At 41.8% G+C, this 18194-nt stretch overlaps 1 protein-coding gene across 2 annotated transcripts in view; it reads right to left on the reverse strand.

Annotated features, from left to right (window-relative positions):
* Nucleotides 1-17940, reverse strand: part of STK3 (serine/threonine kinase 3) — an 881840-nt gene extending 863900 nt beyond the window's left edge. The window contains exon 1 of one of the 2 annotated variants that reach the window (XM_042464942.1): nucleotides 17678-17940. In XM_042464942.1, coding sequence (XP_042320876.1) covers nucleotides 17678-17700 — 23 coding nt within the window. In that variant the 5' untranslated portion in view covers nucleotides 17701-17940. The remainder of the gene's footprint in view (nucleotides 1-17677) is intronic. The other variant, XM_042464941.1, reaches the window with a different exon arrangement.
* Nucleotides 17941-18194: the final 254 nt, after the last annotated feature.

The following is an 18194-nucleotide window of genomic DNA, read 5'->3' on the forward strand; positions in this document are numbered from 1 at the left end:
ACAGATGTGTGCCAGTTCTTTCAGTCACCATTTGGAAAGAACATATTCAGGGATAGCATTTGTAACTCATTTGGAATGAATTATTCCTCTCCCAATGTATGGTGGTACCTAAGAAGGCTAAATATTTATTTATTTAAAATATTTCTGTATTGCTACCCAGCCCACAAGGAATGCCAAGGCGATGAACAAATAAAAAGCAATACGAAGATAAAAACATTTTAAGTACATTAAAATACTCTTTAAAAACTCCTCAAAGCAGTCCTAGAACCAATCATAGAATCCAGTTTTGAAACAGTTAAAACAGTAACATCAAACACTGAATGCAATGCAGAACAGAACTGTTTTGACTCACTGACAGGAGCTTAGAAGAGATGGGCCCAGCCTAACTCCTTGGGTAGGGAGTCCCACAGCCAAAGAGCTGCTACAGAGAAAGCCGTTATATGTACCCACCAACCTACCTTCACACAACAGGGCCTCCTGTGACAGTGTCAAATTTCTGGCAGGCTCATATGGGAGAAGGTTGTCTCCCAGATATCTGGGCCTTGTGTTATTTAGGACTTTATAGGTCTAAACCAGCATTTTGAATAGTGCTTAGAAGCAAATTGGAAGCAAGTGCAGTTCTTGAAGGACTGGTATTATATGGGATCTGCACACCTGACATAAATCTGGCTGGCTGCATTTTGCACTAACTGCAGCTTCCAAACACTTTTCAAGGGCAACTCCATATAGAGCACATTACAGTAATTTAATAGAGATGTTACCAAGGCATGCACCACTCTGGCTACATCTTACTTCCCCAAGACAGCCAAAGCTGGGCAAAGGCACTCCTGATCACTGCAGCAGACTGACTTTCCAGGAGCAGTGCTAGGTCCACAGGTTATGAATATGATAGTTCAGAGGGAGAGCAACCCATCCAGAACAGTCTGTGATCCCAATTCCAGATTGATTTACCTACTGACCAGCAGCACTTCCATCTTGTCTGGATTAAGTCTCAGTCTATTCACCTATATCAGCTTTACTGCATCCAGACAATTCAGTACTATCACAGCTTCCTTGGTATCAGTTGTAAAGAAGAGATGGAGTTGGGTATCATCAGCATACACCAAAGCTCCACATGACCTCTCCCAGCAACTTCACATAGATGTTGAAACAGATAGGGGACAGCATTGACTCTGTGGAACCCCACAGACTTATGGCCAAAAGGCTGAACAACAGTCCCCCAACACCATCCTGTTAAGCCAACAAAGAAATAGTCTATCTGTAAAAAAGGGCAACTGATGAACTTCCATTCTGAATTTCAGACCTACTTAAATTCTTTTTTTAAGTATATTTTCAAAGATGCAGTGGCTACAATATTGTGTTTATGACCTAGAGAGTGCAATTTAGCTAAAGGACAACCAGTCTAATCTATTTCATTAGACTAAATGATGCATAAAATACAGTCTCTTTGCTGAAAGAACAAGAAGAAAAGTAACTTGACATTGGCTACTCAGACTGGCAATTCAGATTATTTATTCCTAATCTTGGAAGAAATATATTGTTCAGTGAATCCTCATGGATAATGGCAGCTCCTGCTCCCCAGCCTCCCAATCTAGGCTAATGCTGCACTGAGTATCTAGGAAAACAAATGTGGGGCAGATCCATTCTGCAAAGCCCATACACCTAGGCCTCTACAATGCATACAAAGTCAGCCGCTTCCATACACAACCCGGTCATAGAAGGTAATTGTTTTATTGTGGACTGAACTGGCATTTAGCAGCAGGAACAACAAACCAGGGAGCAGGCTATCAGGCCAACGTGGATCATGAAGAACTGAGAGCTGGACTGAAACATGGGACAGGATTCGAATATCTATTTCGCCTTTCCCTTACCAGAAATTTCCAATCCCTGGTACAATTCCTCCTTTCCTCTTTCTGAGATTACAACAATGGGAGCATGCCATTCTTTCCACCTCCCCTGAAGATCACTCAATCGCATGTACAAACAAAACAAATGTAAATAGACAACTACCAGCAGCTTAGTGCTACTGCAGCAGGTCAGAAGCATCATGATATTCAGCTCTCACTTTGGTGATCCCAGTTCTTCCTTTCAATCCCTGCCTCTCACCCAGCGATTCTGGAGGTGACCTCATCAGTCACCAATATGGATGTCATATTGAGTATGGAGCAAGCTTGTTTTCTGCTGCTCCAGAGACTAGGAGATGGAGCAATGGATTCAAACTACAGGAAAAGAAATTCCGCCTAAATATTAGGAAGAACTTCCCAACAGTAAGAACTGTTAGACATACTGTCTCTGAGACTGGTGGAGTCTCATTCTGTGGAGGTTTTTAAACACAGGCTGGATGGCTATTTGTCAGGAGTGCTTTGACTGTGCATGGCAAGGGGTTGGACTTGGTGGTCCTTGAGGTCTCTTCCATCTTATTATTTTTATTATTTATATAATGCTGTAGATATCGAAGGCCTGTTACAGACTGCCAAAATAAAGCTGCTTCGGGTCTCTTTGGAGGTATGCTATTTAAATGATGCATGCATCCTAGGAATCCGGAAGCTGCACCAAAAGCTGCACACCGGTGCTTAGGAATGGAGTGTGGCTTTGGTGCAACCTCCGGACTCTTAGGACCCATGCATCATTTAAATAGCATACTTCCAACGAGACCAGAAGCAGCTTTATTTTGGCAGTCTGTAACAGGCCCATGTTTCTTCTACTCATCCTAGTCTGAATGACATTCTGATATTCTGTTTTGCTAAAGGTTCATTATGGAATGACAGGGGAAAAATCTTCCCCCACATGCAACTTCTCAGGGGAAGCAACCATCCTACAGCTTGTCTGCCAGATGTGGTATGCAAGCAGATGAACTGATTCCACACCCAATAGATAACATGAGCTTGGATATCCATCCTGAGAACAAGTTCATTTTACTCTAGTGATGCAATAAGATAATGGTGTGGTTTTACTTATGCAAGCACACACAACTAATCCATGCTAGTGAAGCCATATCCATTCTCCCTCCTTACGCATTTGTCCTGCACCCAGTCTGGGTCCAAAGTACTTTTTTAATAGCAGAAAGCCTCTAATATTCATGGAACAATGGCGGGTTACAAACGCCAAAGTACGTGTGGAGCGAGTACTAGGGTTGAGAGATGCGGTGCTTCCGCACCTCCCTAACCCTAATATGCGCTCTGCACGTAAAAAATGACGGCAGCTGTTCCAGACGGCCGCTGTCATGAGGATGTCACGGCCGCGCCGCCTCTACACGGGGCGGCGCGGACGTGACGTCCTCACTCCACGCCAGGGCGCCTAGGGCGCCCTTTCCGCGGACCAGAAAGGAGCTCCGTTTCGGAGCTCCTTCCTGGTTTGCGGCAGCGCTTTGCTTCACTGGGCGCAGCCTTCAGACGGCTGCGCCCAGCGAAGCAATGAGAAAGGGGCCAAGTGGCCCCTTCTCCTTTTCCCCGCCGCCGCGGGGTGTCCTTGGGGCTTGAAGCCCCAGGGACACCCCTTTTCAGGCTGCGGGGAAGCGGCGTTTTGTTGCTTCCCCGCAGCCTGAAAAGCGGCGGATCGGGGCCTCAGCGGCTGCCGTTCTGGCAGCTGAGGCCCCGATACACCGGGGAAAGGGGCGGGTGCAGCCCACCCCAAATGGGCAGTCTATAACCCGCCAATATGTCATTTCCAATCCAGAAAGGAAAGATTACTCTAAATACACAAAGTTCCTCTATTCATGCAAGCTCTTTTTCAAGATTTTTCACTCATCTGCTACTATTTACATTTATATTTTATTTTCTAAGATTCCCATACAGTTACACAATTCCCAATGCACCATGGCCCTGTGCTGACAAAGGTCTCCTCCTAGCACAAAAATTCACAAAATACTATATATTAATACATTTTCTTATCACTCACAGCTCTAGATCCAAGTCTCTGTATTTAACATCTGCAATCCTTGAAAGGAGAAGTGGTGCATTTCAAGCCAGCCATGTGAACGATAAGCTGATTTTAACAGAAAATTAAAGACTAATATGGTCCAACAGAAAGCAAATTTGAGTCACTGTGCCTTGTAAAACTGAAGGTGATATACTTGGCTCTCCTCCTCTTCACTTTGTTCTCATTTTTGTGACATACCGTATGTCAGTCTGAGAGAAAGTGACTGGCCCAAGGACTGGTCATGAGATTCATGGCTCAGTGGGAACTAGAACTTCAATCATCCAAGTCCCAGGCCAACTACACCACACTGGTAGAAAGTCCCACGTTCCATTCCTGCCAACTCCTGTTAAAAGGATTGGGTAGCAATTGACAGGAAAGTCTATCAGACAACCACCAACTGTTAGAATACACAATACTGGGCACAGACCAGCTTCTTAAACCCATACTGTTGGAAATGTTATACTCATTGGAATGGAACAGCAAAAAATAAATCCCATGTCCTTAGTGACCATGCCTGTACAAAGCAAGTGTTTTACAAACAAGTGCACAATGTTCATACATTGTGGTAATAAATCACATCCATGTTGACCTTAAAATAATAAATGCAATATGTTAAGTCACTAATGGGCATGATATTTAGATCAACATTCTCCATTTGCCACAGGGAGTGTTGACTTGAGAAGACTCTGTCCCAGAGCCTTAGTTCCTCTTCTGCTTCACGAGAAGATCCTCTTGTAGATATTGGAGAAGCACCACACCACAAGGACTATGCAGTATTGTGCCACTGTGTCTAGGGATCCAACAAATAGTAGCCACTGACATCTCATCTCAATTTTTTAGGGACTAACAAACTCAGACAAGCATTTTTGCTCAAGGTGATTATTATCTGTAATTACAATGTTAAGGCAATCCATATGGAAATACAGAGCTAGAGAGTGCCTTATCCAATAATACACACTGTAGTACAGTATTTATACATCTCTTTATGCTACAAAGCTTACAGATCTCTGGCTTGCCAAAAATGCACTGCCCTGCGATCAATTCTACACTGTACCTCTTCCTACAACCCAATCCCACACAGTTATATTTGCCAAATATTTCTTTAAAAAACAAATCTTTTCATACATTCAATCCCTTGAATCTCCTTGACTACATCATGTATTATAATGATTCTGAAAGTATGCTAACCAAGACAGGAGTTCTTAACATATCCTACATGTCAAAGTAAGTATTAAATACAAATGCATTTAATTTCAAAATGAAGCCAACCAATTTCCATTAATTTCTCTGTTGTCTCTTTGCTTGTTAACAATGATTTGTTGCAGACATTTATCAGGCCCAATTCATTTTAAATTAAAAGTGGCATCCCCAAAAGTGGCAACCAACCCAAAAAAACAGAGTTAAAACAACTACTCTACAAGGGAACAAATTACTTATGAATACTTGAATATTTATAACCACATGCAAAAACAAACAGCTTCCTTAATTTAAAAACATAAGAATAGAAGAGAGTATATATATATACTGTATATGGAAATTGTAGGCAGTTCTCATGTTTAAAGAAGCCTAAATGAAGAAAAATTGTAACAACCAACTTTATATAGGTTTTGCGGGAAAGGAAAAATGAACTATGAAAACTCTTGGCAGTTACTAATTCACATGTTTTAGTCTGAAATAACAGTTATGATACTACTGAAATAAGTATTTTGAAAAAAGGAGTGCACTCAAAATTTAAATGCCATTTGCTGTTCTCAGTGCTTACAACTCTACCACAAATGAAAGTGGTTATTTTTATCATCCAACTTCATTTACCAATGCTATTATATTATACAGTATTATATTCAGACCATGCTTACTGGCTTGAAACATGATTTCCCATTATTAAAAATAAGTTATGATGAACAAAGGGAAAAAGCTCATGCAATTTAAAACTGATTGTAAAACATCTTAAATAATAGATAGGTTGGGTATATTTATATTCAATTTCTGCATCCTAAAATTGTACTCCACATTAATGTTCTATAGCACACATGTGGAATCTTTTTATTTAGTTGCAGAACTTAGTACTTTCTACAAGGTACTAGGAAATTTCTACTTATATTTTACTTGTTATAAAGCAAGCCCAACTACACTGCTGAACAGTGCAAGACACAAACCATTTTAGTATTATACTGGGAGAATACCCCTTATCCGAAACACCTGGAACCAGAGGTGCTTTGGAGCTGGAATTCTGGGGGATTTTGGAACACAAGTAGCATAGTATGTACCTGTAACTGCATGTATAAGGCTTCAGACAGATCCGGGGCTAGAGCAGAATGGGACAATTTATTGCAGCTGTTGATTGCCACTGCTTCAGCATGGAAGATTTGCCAGTGCCAATTCAGCATGACTGGTTTTGCACAGCCAATTGATCACGGCCATGTCAGCATGGCTGATCAGAGCAGTGCTGTTGATTCACTATTGCTCATACATCATGGTGGCCATTTCAGCGCCAGTCACAGCAGACAATTCAATGCTGCTTTGTCACTGCAGCAATTTAAACAAGCAACTGTTTCAGAGCTGCTCTATCACCAAACCCATTTCAACACAACCATCTGAGCGGCCGATTAGCTACTATCAGTTTTCCACACTCATCGCCTTTCATCTGATTGTCTTCACCACTCACCCGCTACCATTTAATGGCTTTCCCCACTCACTCTCTTTCATCTGACCATCTTCTCCACTCATTCCCTTACACTCTCCCCACTCACTTCATTTCATATGACCATCTTCAGCTACTCCAATGCCTCTGTTGATATGGCTTGGTGGGAGAGCAGTGCTGAAACAACTTCTTATTTAAATTGCCATGCTGAAAGATCAGCATTGATTCATCTTCTCCAATTGGTGCTAAAACAGCTGTACTCAATCAACCACACTGAAAGGGCCACCATCAACCATCTGTGCCAAACCAGCCATGCTGAAGCAGCCACAATGAATTGGCTATGATTAATCATCCTAGACCCTCCAAAATATCCCAAAATCAAAGCCTCAAAGCATCATGTTGCTATGACATGATATATTCAAAGCATTTTGGGTTTTGGAGGTTTTTGGATTTCCGGATTAGGGGTGCTCAACCTGTACTTTCTTCAGATGCTTGTGTCTATAAACTGTGTTAAAGTGTTTTAAATTTGCTGTTGTTCTTTTTTGGTTGGCTCCAAACTAAGTTAATTGCGCTTCAGTTCCAGCAAAAACGGCAGGACAAGTTACATGACTAATTTAAGTCCTTCTAACTTTAGTGGAACTAAAACATCCTTAATTTAGACTGAATCAAACTCTTTGTAAACCTACACTGAGTGATTATGATTACTGATTTGTAGTTTAAATCATCTGTAGAGAAGTTGGTTTTCTACTGATGGGCTAGAATTTGCACCTGATTTTGGGAATCTTCTTTCCATTTTCAGTCCATTACAACATACCAATTATTAGTATTATTTTGGTGGTTTTTAGTATTGAACATGGAAATATTGTTCTATGAATCCTTATGTCTTGTACCCTCTCGTTTACCTGATTCTGTATGAATATAAACAGAACAAGCTTGTACAAATAGCCAGAATTTGCAGCAGTTTCCAAAAGAATTATGTACATATAAAAGAGATGAAGAAATGAATGACACATGAAGTGAAGAACCATAAAAAGATGAACCACAAATTCTAAAATCATAGTGGGTGCTGCACTATGAGAAATTAGGAAAAATAAATCACTAGGAACAGATGATATTTCAACTGAACTGCTACAATCCACACAGAGAGAATCAACTGTGTTGTTAACCAATAAATGCCAATATGGAAGACAAAATGGTGGCCAACAAACTGGAAATGATCTATATAAAACCCCATCCACAAAAAAGGAGACACAAAATACAGTGCACCCGCTCCATAATAATAATAATAATAAGAAGAAGAAGAAGAAGAAGAAGTAGTGCATGGCGCACATGGCCGCCGCAAGCACACACCGCCACAAGCTCAAGCGTACACGGGATTTGCCTTATGTGGGGGGGAGTCGGGAACGGATCCCCCACGTAAACCAAGGCTCCACTGTACTACGGTAGCTATAGGACCATAGCACTAATTTTACATGCAAGCAAAATTATGCGCAAAATTCTACAACACAGATTCCAGTCATACGTGGAGAGAGAAATCCCAAAGATGTAAATGGCGTTCAGGGAAGGAAGATGCATTAGGGAACACACAACAAACATATAGTGGTTAATGGAGAATACACAGGAATTCCAGAAAAAAATCAGCATGTACTTAATAGACTATAGCAAAGCACCTGACTACATAGATCACAAAAAACTATGGATGGCTCTTAAGCACGTGGAAGTGCCACTACACCTGATGAGAAATCTGTACTCAGGACAAGATGCTATAGTTAGACTAGAATACAGAGAAACAGAATAGTTCCCAATTGCCAAAGGGGTCAGGCAAGTCTGCATTCTATCATCCTACTCATTCACCTTATATGTAGAAAATATCACACAAAGATAAAAATGTCATACGGAGACGAGGAGTAAAGATAGGAGGAAGGAATATCAACAATCTAAGATATGTGATGACACCATACTACTAGTGGAACACATCACAAACATGGAACAATTATTGAAGAAGTTCAAAAAGAAAATGCAAAGATAGGCTTAATGTTGAACATCTATCTCTCTCTGGCTTTGCTTTGCGAACAAAGATTCAGGAAGGACTCATCCCGCGCTTTCTACAAGCGCATTGATGACTAAAAAGGCCAATCCGAGATAAACAAGTCCGGTTGCAGAAAGCACAGCAGAAAGTCTCCTTGGGTGATGTTTCCGGGTTGTGGTTCTTTCTGCATTGTCGTTTCTCTTCGAGACTCATTCGGCGTAAGCTTTCAAAAAAGGATGCAGCATCATGGATAGTGTGGCTCCATGCCTCCTGATGCGAGGCCAGGGTGGACCATTGTTGGTGATCAATTTGGCCGAGCCTGAGATGTTGTTTCAGGGAGTCCTTGTATCTCTTCTTTGGAGCACTCCTCTTACGCTGACCCGTAGCGAGTTCACCATAGAATACTAATTTTGGGAGGAGATGGTCCTTCATCCTAGAAATGTGTCCTGCCCAGCGCAGCTGCGTCGTCAATAGCATGGCCTCAATACTAGTGATCCCTGCTTGCTCAAGGACAGCAACATTTGTCACATAGTCATACCAGTGTATATTTAGAACTGTGCGTAAACAGCGCTGATGAAAGTGTTCGAGGAGTCGTAGGTGTTGGCAATAGGTGACCCATGTTTCAGATCCATAAAGGAGAATAGACAGTACAGTGGGTCCTCGCCTTACGCGGGGGATCCGTTCTGGATCCCTCCGCGTAAGGCGAATTCCGCCTATGCTCGAGTCCCATTGGAAACAATGGGGCTTGTGCGCGGCAGCGCGGGCGCGCACGCCCATTCAATTGAATGGGACACGCCGCCCCTTCCGCCCCGCGGCTTGAGCACGTACGCTCAAAGCCGCGTAAAAAAGGGCCGCGTATGCGGAGGCCCGACTGTACAATGGCTCTATACAGACTCTTACTCCAGACTCTTTTGTGAAGCCTTCCAAATACACTACACTTGTCCCTCCATATTTGCTACGGTTAGGGACACAAGATCCCCGTGAATATGGAAAAACAGCAAATAACAAAAACAGCATGTTTTTACCTGAGAGGACACCTCTCTAGGAATCTCTAGGTCCTCCAGTGCAACTCTGTGCTCAATGTCCAACAGACACTGACCACAGAACTACACTGGAGGAGCTACAAATTCTAGTAGAGTATTCTCTCTAGGAATCTCTAGGTCTTTCAGTGCAACTTTTAATTAAAGTTGACCATACAGTTGCACTGGAGGACTTAGATATTCCTAGAGAGAAAATATTAATCAAATCCGTGAATAATCAAATCTGCAAATATCAAATCCGCAAATATGGAGGGATGAATGTATATGCCTTTGCTAATCTCTGATCGATCTCTTTATCAATCTTGGCATCTGAAGAGATGATGCTTTCCAGGTAGGCAAACTGCAGGACGGACTTAAGCACAGATGTGCCTACAGTGGTGTGGGGATGGTAGTGTTCTTCCTGTGGTGCTGGCTGGTAGAGAACTTCCGTTTTCTTCAGACTGACTTCCAGTCCAAAAAGCTCTGCAGTTGTAGCAAAACAAGATGTTGTCAGCAAAAAGCAGCTCACAGACTAGATAGTTTAGAGTCTTAGTGCGAGCCCTCAGGCGGCTTAAGTTAAACAAGCTACCATCAGTATGGTAGCATATATAAATGCCATCTTCTTCTTTGAGATCTGCCATAGCCCTTTGGAGCATCATGCTGAAGAAGATTGTAAATAGAGTTGGAGCGAGAACACAACCTTGTTTCACACCATTAGTTATTAGAAAGGGCTCCGAGACAGCGATCACCATATCTGACTTGACCTTGCTGGCCTTCATGTAGCAGGATAATCATTTTGAGGAATTTGGGAGGGCCTCCTAGTCGTTCAAGGATCTGCCACAGACCTTTTCTACTCACAGTGTTGAAGGCTTTGGTGAGGTCAACAAATGTTACATAGAGTCCTTTGTTCTGCTCTCTACATTTCTCTTGCAGTTGTATAAGGGCAAATACCATATCTGTAGTGCTCCTATTACAGAGCAGTTCCTGCTACAGAGAGGAGGAGGAGAGAGGAAGCTGGGCAGCCATTTTGAGTGGTGAATGTTTAATTTTTAAAAAAAACTCTAGGGAGAGTGTGCTTGTTGCAGAGGGGGTGGAGCTTCAGTGAGTTACATCTATAAGTCACTAGGGGGCGGAGCTAGCAGACTAGCTCTATATCACTCCTCCCAGAGCCTTTCCAGAGCAGTTCCTGCTACAGAGAGGAGGAGAGAGGTAGCTGGGCAGCCATTTTGAGTGGTGACTGTTTAAATTTTTTTAAAAACTCTAGGGAAAGTGTGCTTGTTGCAGAGGGGGTGGAGCTTCAGTGAGTCACATCTGTGAGTCACTAGGGGGCGGAACTAGCAGACCAGCTCTATATCACTCCTCCCAGAGCCTTTCTAGAGCAGAGCACATCATTAGAAAAGACAATAATGCTAGGAAAGGTAGAGGGTAGCAGAAAGAGAAGAAGACCACATGCCAGATGGATGGATTCTATCAGGGATGTCAGGAGCGTGAATCTGCAAGAACTAAGGAGAGCAGTGGAGGATAGGGGGCTAGGAGATGTCTCATCTACAGAGTTGCCGTGAGTGGGGTCAATTGGGAGATAGTTAACAACAATAACAGAACTTCAGAAACTTCCTTGGCTACCCATAATGATGGCAGCAGTGTTGGCAGCTTATGAATATATCTTGCTATGACTACAACATAGATTTTAAGAATATGTATGGAAAAAAGCACACATCATTGCCGGAAACCTAACAGCTCCAAGTTACTTTTTAGCTTGCAGCTGTTATTTGGGAAGAAACTACAGTCAGCCCTCCATATTTGCGGTTTTGACTATTGTAGATTTGATTATTCACGGTTTTGATTAATATGTTCTCTCTAGGTCCTCCAGCGCGACTCTGCCAGAAGTTGATCATAGAGTTCTGCTGGAGAACCTAGACATTCCTAGAGAAAACACTTCTCTAGGCATTTGTAGGTCCTCCAGCATGATTCTGTGATCAACCTCTGGCAGGTGTTGGCCACAGAGTTGCAGTGCAGGACCAAGAGATTCCTAGAGATGTTATCTCTCAGTTAAAAATAATAGTGTGTTTTTTTAATTTGCAGTTTTTCCACATTCAGGGGGGTCCTTTACCCCAGTGAATGTGGAGGGACCACTGTAAGGTCCAAAAATGCACTGCAGAAATAATCCAGTTTGAGACCACTTTAACTGCCTTGGCTCAGCACTAGGGAATCTTGGGAATTGTAGTTTATTGTGGCACCAAAGCTCTCTGACAGAGAAGGCTAAATGTCTCATAAAACTAAAGTTCCCAGAATTCCCTAGCATTGAGTCAAGGCATTTAAAGTAGTCTCAAACTGGATTATTTCTGCAGTGTGTTTTGGACCATACAGTGGTCCCTCCACATTGTCTCCATGGCAGAATACACTCGTCCCTCCACATTTGCTGGGGTTAGGGGCACAGGACCCCCATGAATGTAGAAAAATCACCAATAACAAAAACACTATGTTTTTACCTGAAAGAACACCTCTCTAGGTATCTGCCAGACATTGTCCACAGAAATGGGCAACTTATTTAAACAAAATCCAAAGTATTCAAAGTCTACAGAATGTACTTTATAAGTAGGTTTTGGCACTGATTGCCCACTGCCCAGTCTATTCAAAGCATTTGCACACATAAATTGTTAAGCATAAAAGATTCAACTTCAGTCAAATTAAACTAACATGCTTAACATATGCAGTCAAGCAAGTCAAACAGTTTCCAAAGACCTTTAATGATCTTCAAACCTTAAAATGAACTAATAGTCCTTAGTAGTTCATTGAAAAATTATTTTTCAGTTTCTGCAGAAGATATTGCTCCAGTGTGTTCCAATGGCCACTTTTAGGGCAAAAGGCTATAGGCACACCTTCAGAAAAGTTGGCCAGATTTCTTATACAGCACGTATACAGCACGTATACATGCTAAAAACAAAGCCTCATGCTAACAATATACGGTATCTTGTATGAAACCTGGCCTCACATTTCATTTAGTGTTTATTCTGTTTGCAAACCTATACATGGGAGGCGTATACAAAACCTGAGTAAATCCCAATGAAGAAGCACCTGCATGTCAGAATCACAATCCCTCAAATTTTCTCTGCTATTTCACCTGTTTTATAGGGACAAGAGAATTCAGAGTACTCAACAGATTATGTACCCAGATTTAGCATTTGGTCTCATATTGCAAATATGTTTTGGGAACAGTCAAATGAAAAAAATGGTAGCTTAAGATACATCAGTGTTATCTGTTCCACCCTAAGAATGAGCACAGAGATGTGTTCCTACATCAGTACAACAATAAATGTGATGTTCATCTTCTATAATCTACTGAAGCACTACAGTGTGTAATAGGGTTCCCAAAATGTTTTTTAAAATCCCATCACTTACACGTTTATTCTGTCACCACATTTCTTCCACAGCTATTGTAAAAGGATAAATGAAAGCTAGCAATGTAATCTGACCTTAACCATGCTTTAATAAAAACCAGAATGTATGTCCACTTTATACATGTACTTTGAAAAATAACTGTGATAAACAGAGGTTCCCATACCCCTTCGTGTGACAGAGGTTAAATGTCTCAGTAGGTGTCCTTCAAGAAAACCAGTGAAGGAAATTCAGGAAAATGCATTGTCCTACCCCTTGGGAAGAACCAGCAGGGAGGTCTAAAATGGGTGGTACGTGTGCTGGAAAGATTACTTTCTGTCCCATTCTTATGTGGACCATAGATGGGTCTGTGTGGGAGGTCTCTAGCTCTCAGTGGGGCTTAAGCAGTAGTACAGGCTAAGAGAGCATCAATAAAGTAACCCAATGTGGTGTTGTTATGCTTTAATATCCTCCAACCACACTGTTATATCTCAACCAGGAAAAACAGAAAATGGCAAATGGGAAGATTTCACTATCCACACTTTGTGCCTGTATAAGTGAGCATCATCTAGCTATATTAGTGTTCACACACACAAAGTCAGGGGATGATAGCAATTCTGGATTGAAGACATGAAGAGGATAGAAGTGGGAATGTGGGGTTGGCATAAGAGTATGATGTGGAGCATGATTTGTTTAAAAGGAGTTGGAGAGGTCCATAGGGAATGTAGTTTTCTCACATGGAAAAGAGGATGGAAGCAGGGATGTGTGTAACAGGTGTGTATTTACACACATGTACAAATATATAAGGTGTATTTACACACCCAAGACAGTTTTGGTTCTTCGTGGGATCAGTAAGGCTGGGAGGAGCAGAGGGCCACTGCTGAGAGCACTTTTAGCAACAGATTGCTATTTTGGCAATTAGGGCTTGGCTTCTGGACTAGCTATGGAAAAGCTGGACAAGATCCTAAGGTGCAAAGGTAGAATTCTGAACACCAAAGTGAGGACAGTCAAAGCAATCGTATTCCATGCCACCATGTATGGATGAGAAAGCAGATAGGAAGAAAATAAAGTCATTTGAGATGCAATGCTGGAGAAGATTGTTGAGAATACCAAAATACAAAGAAATAGGTTCTAGTACAGAGCAAGACTGAGCTCTCCCTGGAAGCCAAGATGAGAAAACTGAGGCTGTCAGAGGTCACATTTACACTACAAAATAACCTGTTTTGGAAACCAGGTTATTTCCATGCAGTTCAGACTTGCATTGGTGCAGTTTGCAGGGTGGGAAAGGGGCAACCCAAAACCCCATTTAAACCAGTCCATTTGGCACTGAATCCCTTAGCGGTTTTCTTTTTTAGAATTGCAACAATCTGTATCTCCGATAGTGGGAGTAAGCTATCAAACTGATTTGGATCACGCAGCCTCCGTTCAGGAAAATTGACAGTATTATAGTTTTACTATTCCATTTCGGATTTGCAGTTAAGGGAGGGACGTTTATAATTCTCGTAGGCTTCAGTAAACCTCTTAGTTGTTATTGTTGTGAGCCTTCCAGTCATTTCCAACTTCTGAGGACCCTATAACAGGGCTTTCTTGGCAACTTTCTTCAGAGGGGGGTTGCCACAGCCATCCTCTGAGGCTGAAAGAGTGTGACATGCCCGAAGTCACTCAGTGGGTTTACATGGCCGAGCAGGGAATCAAACCTTGTCCTCCAGCATCATAGTGCAATCCTCAATAAACTACAAACCCTAGAATGCCACAGGAGGCAGCCATAGCAGTTAAAAGTGGGATAACAGTGTTGTAACAGTGCAGTGTGAGAAGTCTCTCAGCCTCAGAGGAAGGCAATGGCAAGCCGCCTCTGAACAAATCTTGCCAAGAAAACCCAAAGACAGGTTCACCTTAGAGCCGTCATAAGTCAGAAACAACTTGAAGGCACACAACAAAAAGGGCATAGAATCATAGAATTGGAAGAGACCACAAGGGCCATCCAGTCCAACCCTCTGACATGCAGGAAATCTCAATCAAAGCATCCCCGACAGATGGCCATCCAGCCTCTATTTAAAGATCTCTAAGGAAGGAGACTCCACTACACTCCGAGGAAGGAGTGTGTTCCACTGTCGAACAGCCCTTACTGTCAGGAGGTTCCTCCTAATGTTGAGGTGGAATCTCTTTTCCTGGAGCTTACATTCATTGCTCTGGGTCCTAGTCTCTGGAGCAGCAGAAAACAAGCTAGCTCCCTCCTCAGTGTGACAACCCTTCAAGTATTTAAACAGGGCTATCATATCACATCTTAACGTTCTCTTCTCCAGACTAAACATACTCAGCTCCCTAAGTTGTTCCTCATCGAGCTTGGTTTCAAGACCCTTCACCATTTTAGTCGCCCTCCTTTGGACACGCTCCAGTTTCTCAACAGCCTTTTAAAACTGTGGTACCTAGAACAGGACACAGTATTCCAGGTGGGGCCTGACCAAAGCAGAATACAGTGGGACTATTACTGCCCTTGATCTAGACATTATACTTCTATTGATGCAGCCTAAAATTGCATTGGCCTTGTTAGCTGCCGCATCACACTGTTGACTCATGTTCAACTTGTGGCCTACTTGGACTCCTAGGTCCCTTTCACATTTAGTCTGGTTCAGCCAAGTGTCACCCATCCTATATCTGTGCATTTCATTTTTCCACCCTAAGTGCAATACCTTACATTTCTCCGTGTTGAAATACATTTTGTTAGCTTTGGCCCAGCTTTCTAATCTATTAAGATCATTTTGAATCTTGATCCTGTCCTCTGGGGTATTAGCTATTCCTCCTAATTTGGTGTCATCTGCAAATTTGATAAGTATGCTCCCAATTCTGTCATCCAGGTCATTGATAAAGATGCTGAACAGCACTGAGCCCAGGACAGAGCCCTGTGGGACCCCACTGGTCACTTCTCTCCAGGATGAAAAGGAGCCATTGTTGAGCACCCTTTGGGTTCGGCCGGTCAACCAATTACAGATCCATTTAACAGTTACCTTGTCTAGCCCACCTTTTACAAGCTTGTTTGCAAGAATGTCATGGGGAACTTTGTCAAAGGCCTTACTGAAATCAAGATATATTATATCCACAGCATTCCCTTCATCTACCAAGCTGATAATTTTATCAAAGAAAGGGATAAAATTTGTCTGGCATGACTTGTTTCTCTGAAACCCATGTTGACTTTTTGTGATTATGGCATTGCCTTCTAGATGATCACAGACTCTCTAATGATCTGCTCTAGAACATTGATCTAGACTCTAGAGCATCACAAAACTGATTTTAAAAAAACATTTTGGGCAGACAGGCATCGGTTTGTGAAGTCTAAGGCTTTCATGGCCGGCATCCATACTTTTTTGTGGATTTTTCGGGCTATCTGGCCATGTTCTAGAAGAGTTTCTTCCTGACGTTTCACCAGGCATGGGTTTGCTTACCTGACAGAAGTCCAGTCCACACTATCAATATTATTATTAAGCTTTATTTACAAAGCGCTGTAAATTTACATGGAGCTGTACATATGTATAATCGATTAAAATAGATGAAATAAACATGCCTATGGTGTACATTCTATGAAAATAATTGAACATAATACATATAAAAATATATCTTAACATTCATTGGACCAGACACTACTTGGATTACATTTACATGCATAGAGAGTGATTGCCTTGAAAACACACCTGAAGGCACAGGACAACAACAAAAACAACAACAACAACAACACTGGGCATATGGTCCAAAACAACACTGCAGAAATAACCCAGAGACCACTTTAACTGCCCTGGCTCAATGCTAGGGAATTACTGCATGGTTTTTGATTTTATTTATAATAACATTTATTTATTTATTTATTTATACATACCCTGCCTTACTTGGTTTTAAGTAAATAAACATAAAAATCTGTAACAGTTCCCTCTTATTGTATTTTGTTTTTTAATTACTTCATAGTTTTGGCTATGATTAAAGATGCTCTCTAAACTGTTTCATGGATTTGTGTACACTTGTGGTGTATTTATGTCCATCTGGACATATATATATATATATATATAGATATAGATATAGATATAGATATAGATGGACACACACATATATATATATATGGATATATATATATATATAAAGATGGATTATATCTATATATATTTAAATATATATATATGGACATAAATATATATTTATAGATATATAGATGGACATATATATATATATATATATATATATAAACATAAATATATATTTACAAATACACACACACACACACTCACACACACATATATATATATTCTTGTACTGTTTTTAATTGTATTGTTTTATACTTTTTGTTCTCCGCCTTGGGTCCCTACGTTGGGAGAAAGGCGGTACATAAGATGATGATGATGATGATGATGATGATGATGATGATGATGATAATAATAATAATAATAATAATAATGGTAGTTTCATTGTAGCTCCAGAGTTCTCTCTCTGACAGAGGAGGCTCAATGCCTTACAAACACTACTGTTCCCAGGGCTCCCTAGCACTGAGCCAGGGCAGTTAAAGCGGTCTCAAACTGGGTTATTTCTGCAGTGTGGCTTTGGACCTGAAAGAAAGGAGGCTCCCCAAGGCTTGGGGCCTAGGCAGGCCTCCTCTCTAGCCCCCAAAACGAAGCCTCGGCCTCTTCTGGGAGAGACAGGAGGGCCAGCTATTACCTTTTAGGCGCCGCCTGCTCCATCCTCCGCCAAGGTGAGCTATATCGCCTTGCAACAAATATCTCCTTTACACGCAACTCTCCTCGCAACTTTATTCTGCTGCTGGCCCTTTAAGACTTCCCTTCCTCACAGCTCCTCCTGCCACCCTCTGATTGGCTGCGACAGGGTGGGTGGTGTACGACTACTGGCCCTCCCGAACGTCAGTCAGGAAAAATGCCAAAAAGCGGAAGAGAAAGTTCCTTAAGGCCCAGTTAAAAAAAAGTAATAAGCGGCTCAATGGCTCTGCAAGGGCCGGGCGAGGGGATAGAGGATGACGTCATTGGCAGAGGGACGATGACGTCGTCACTCCAGGTCCCTTTTGTAGGAAGGGAGGGAGGCATGCTGGGAAATGTAGTTTTCTAGTCAAGGCAGCTTTTGGAAGAAATATATTATATATCATATATCATATTTTTAATTTCTAAAGTCATGGCTGCCCCCTCATACTGTGCTGCCTGAAGCAGAATAGGAAAAAGTCCCT

The sequence above is a fragment of the Sceloporus undulatus genome, chromosome 4, assembly GCF_019175285.1.
Source record: "Sceloporus undulatus isolate JIND9_A2432 ecotype Alabama chromosome 4, SceUnd_v1.1, whole genome shotgun sequence".
In the NCBI taxonomy this organism is placed as follows: Eukaryota; Metazoa; Chordata; class Lepidosauria; order Squamata; family Phrynosomatidae; genus Sceloporus; species Sceloporus undulatus.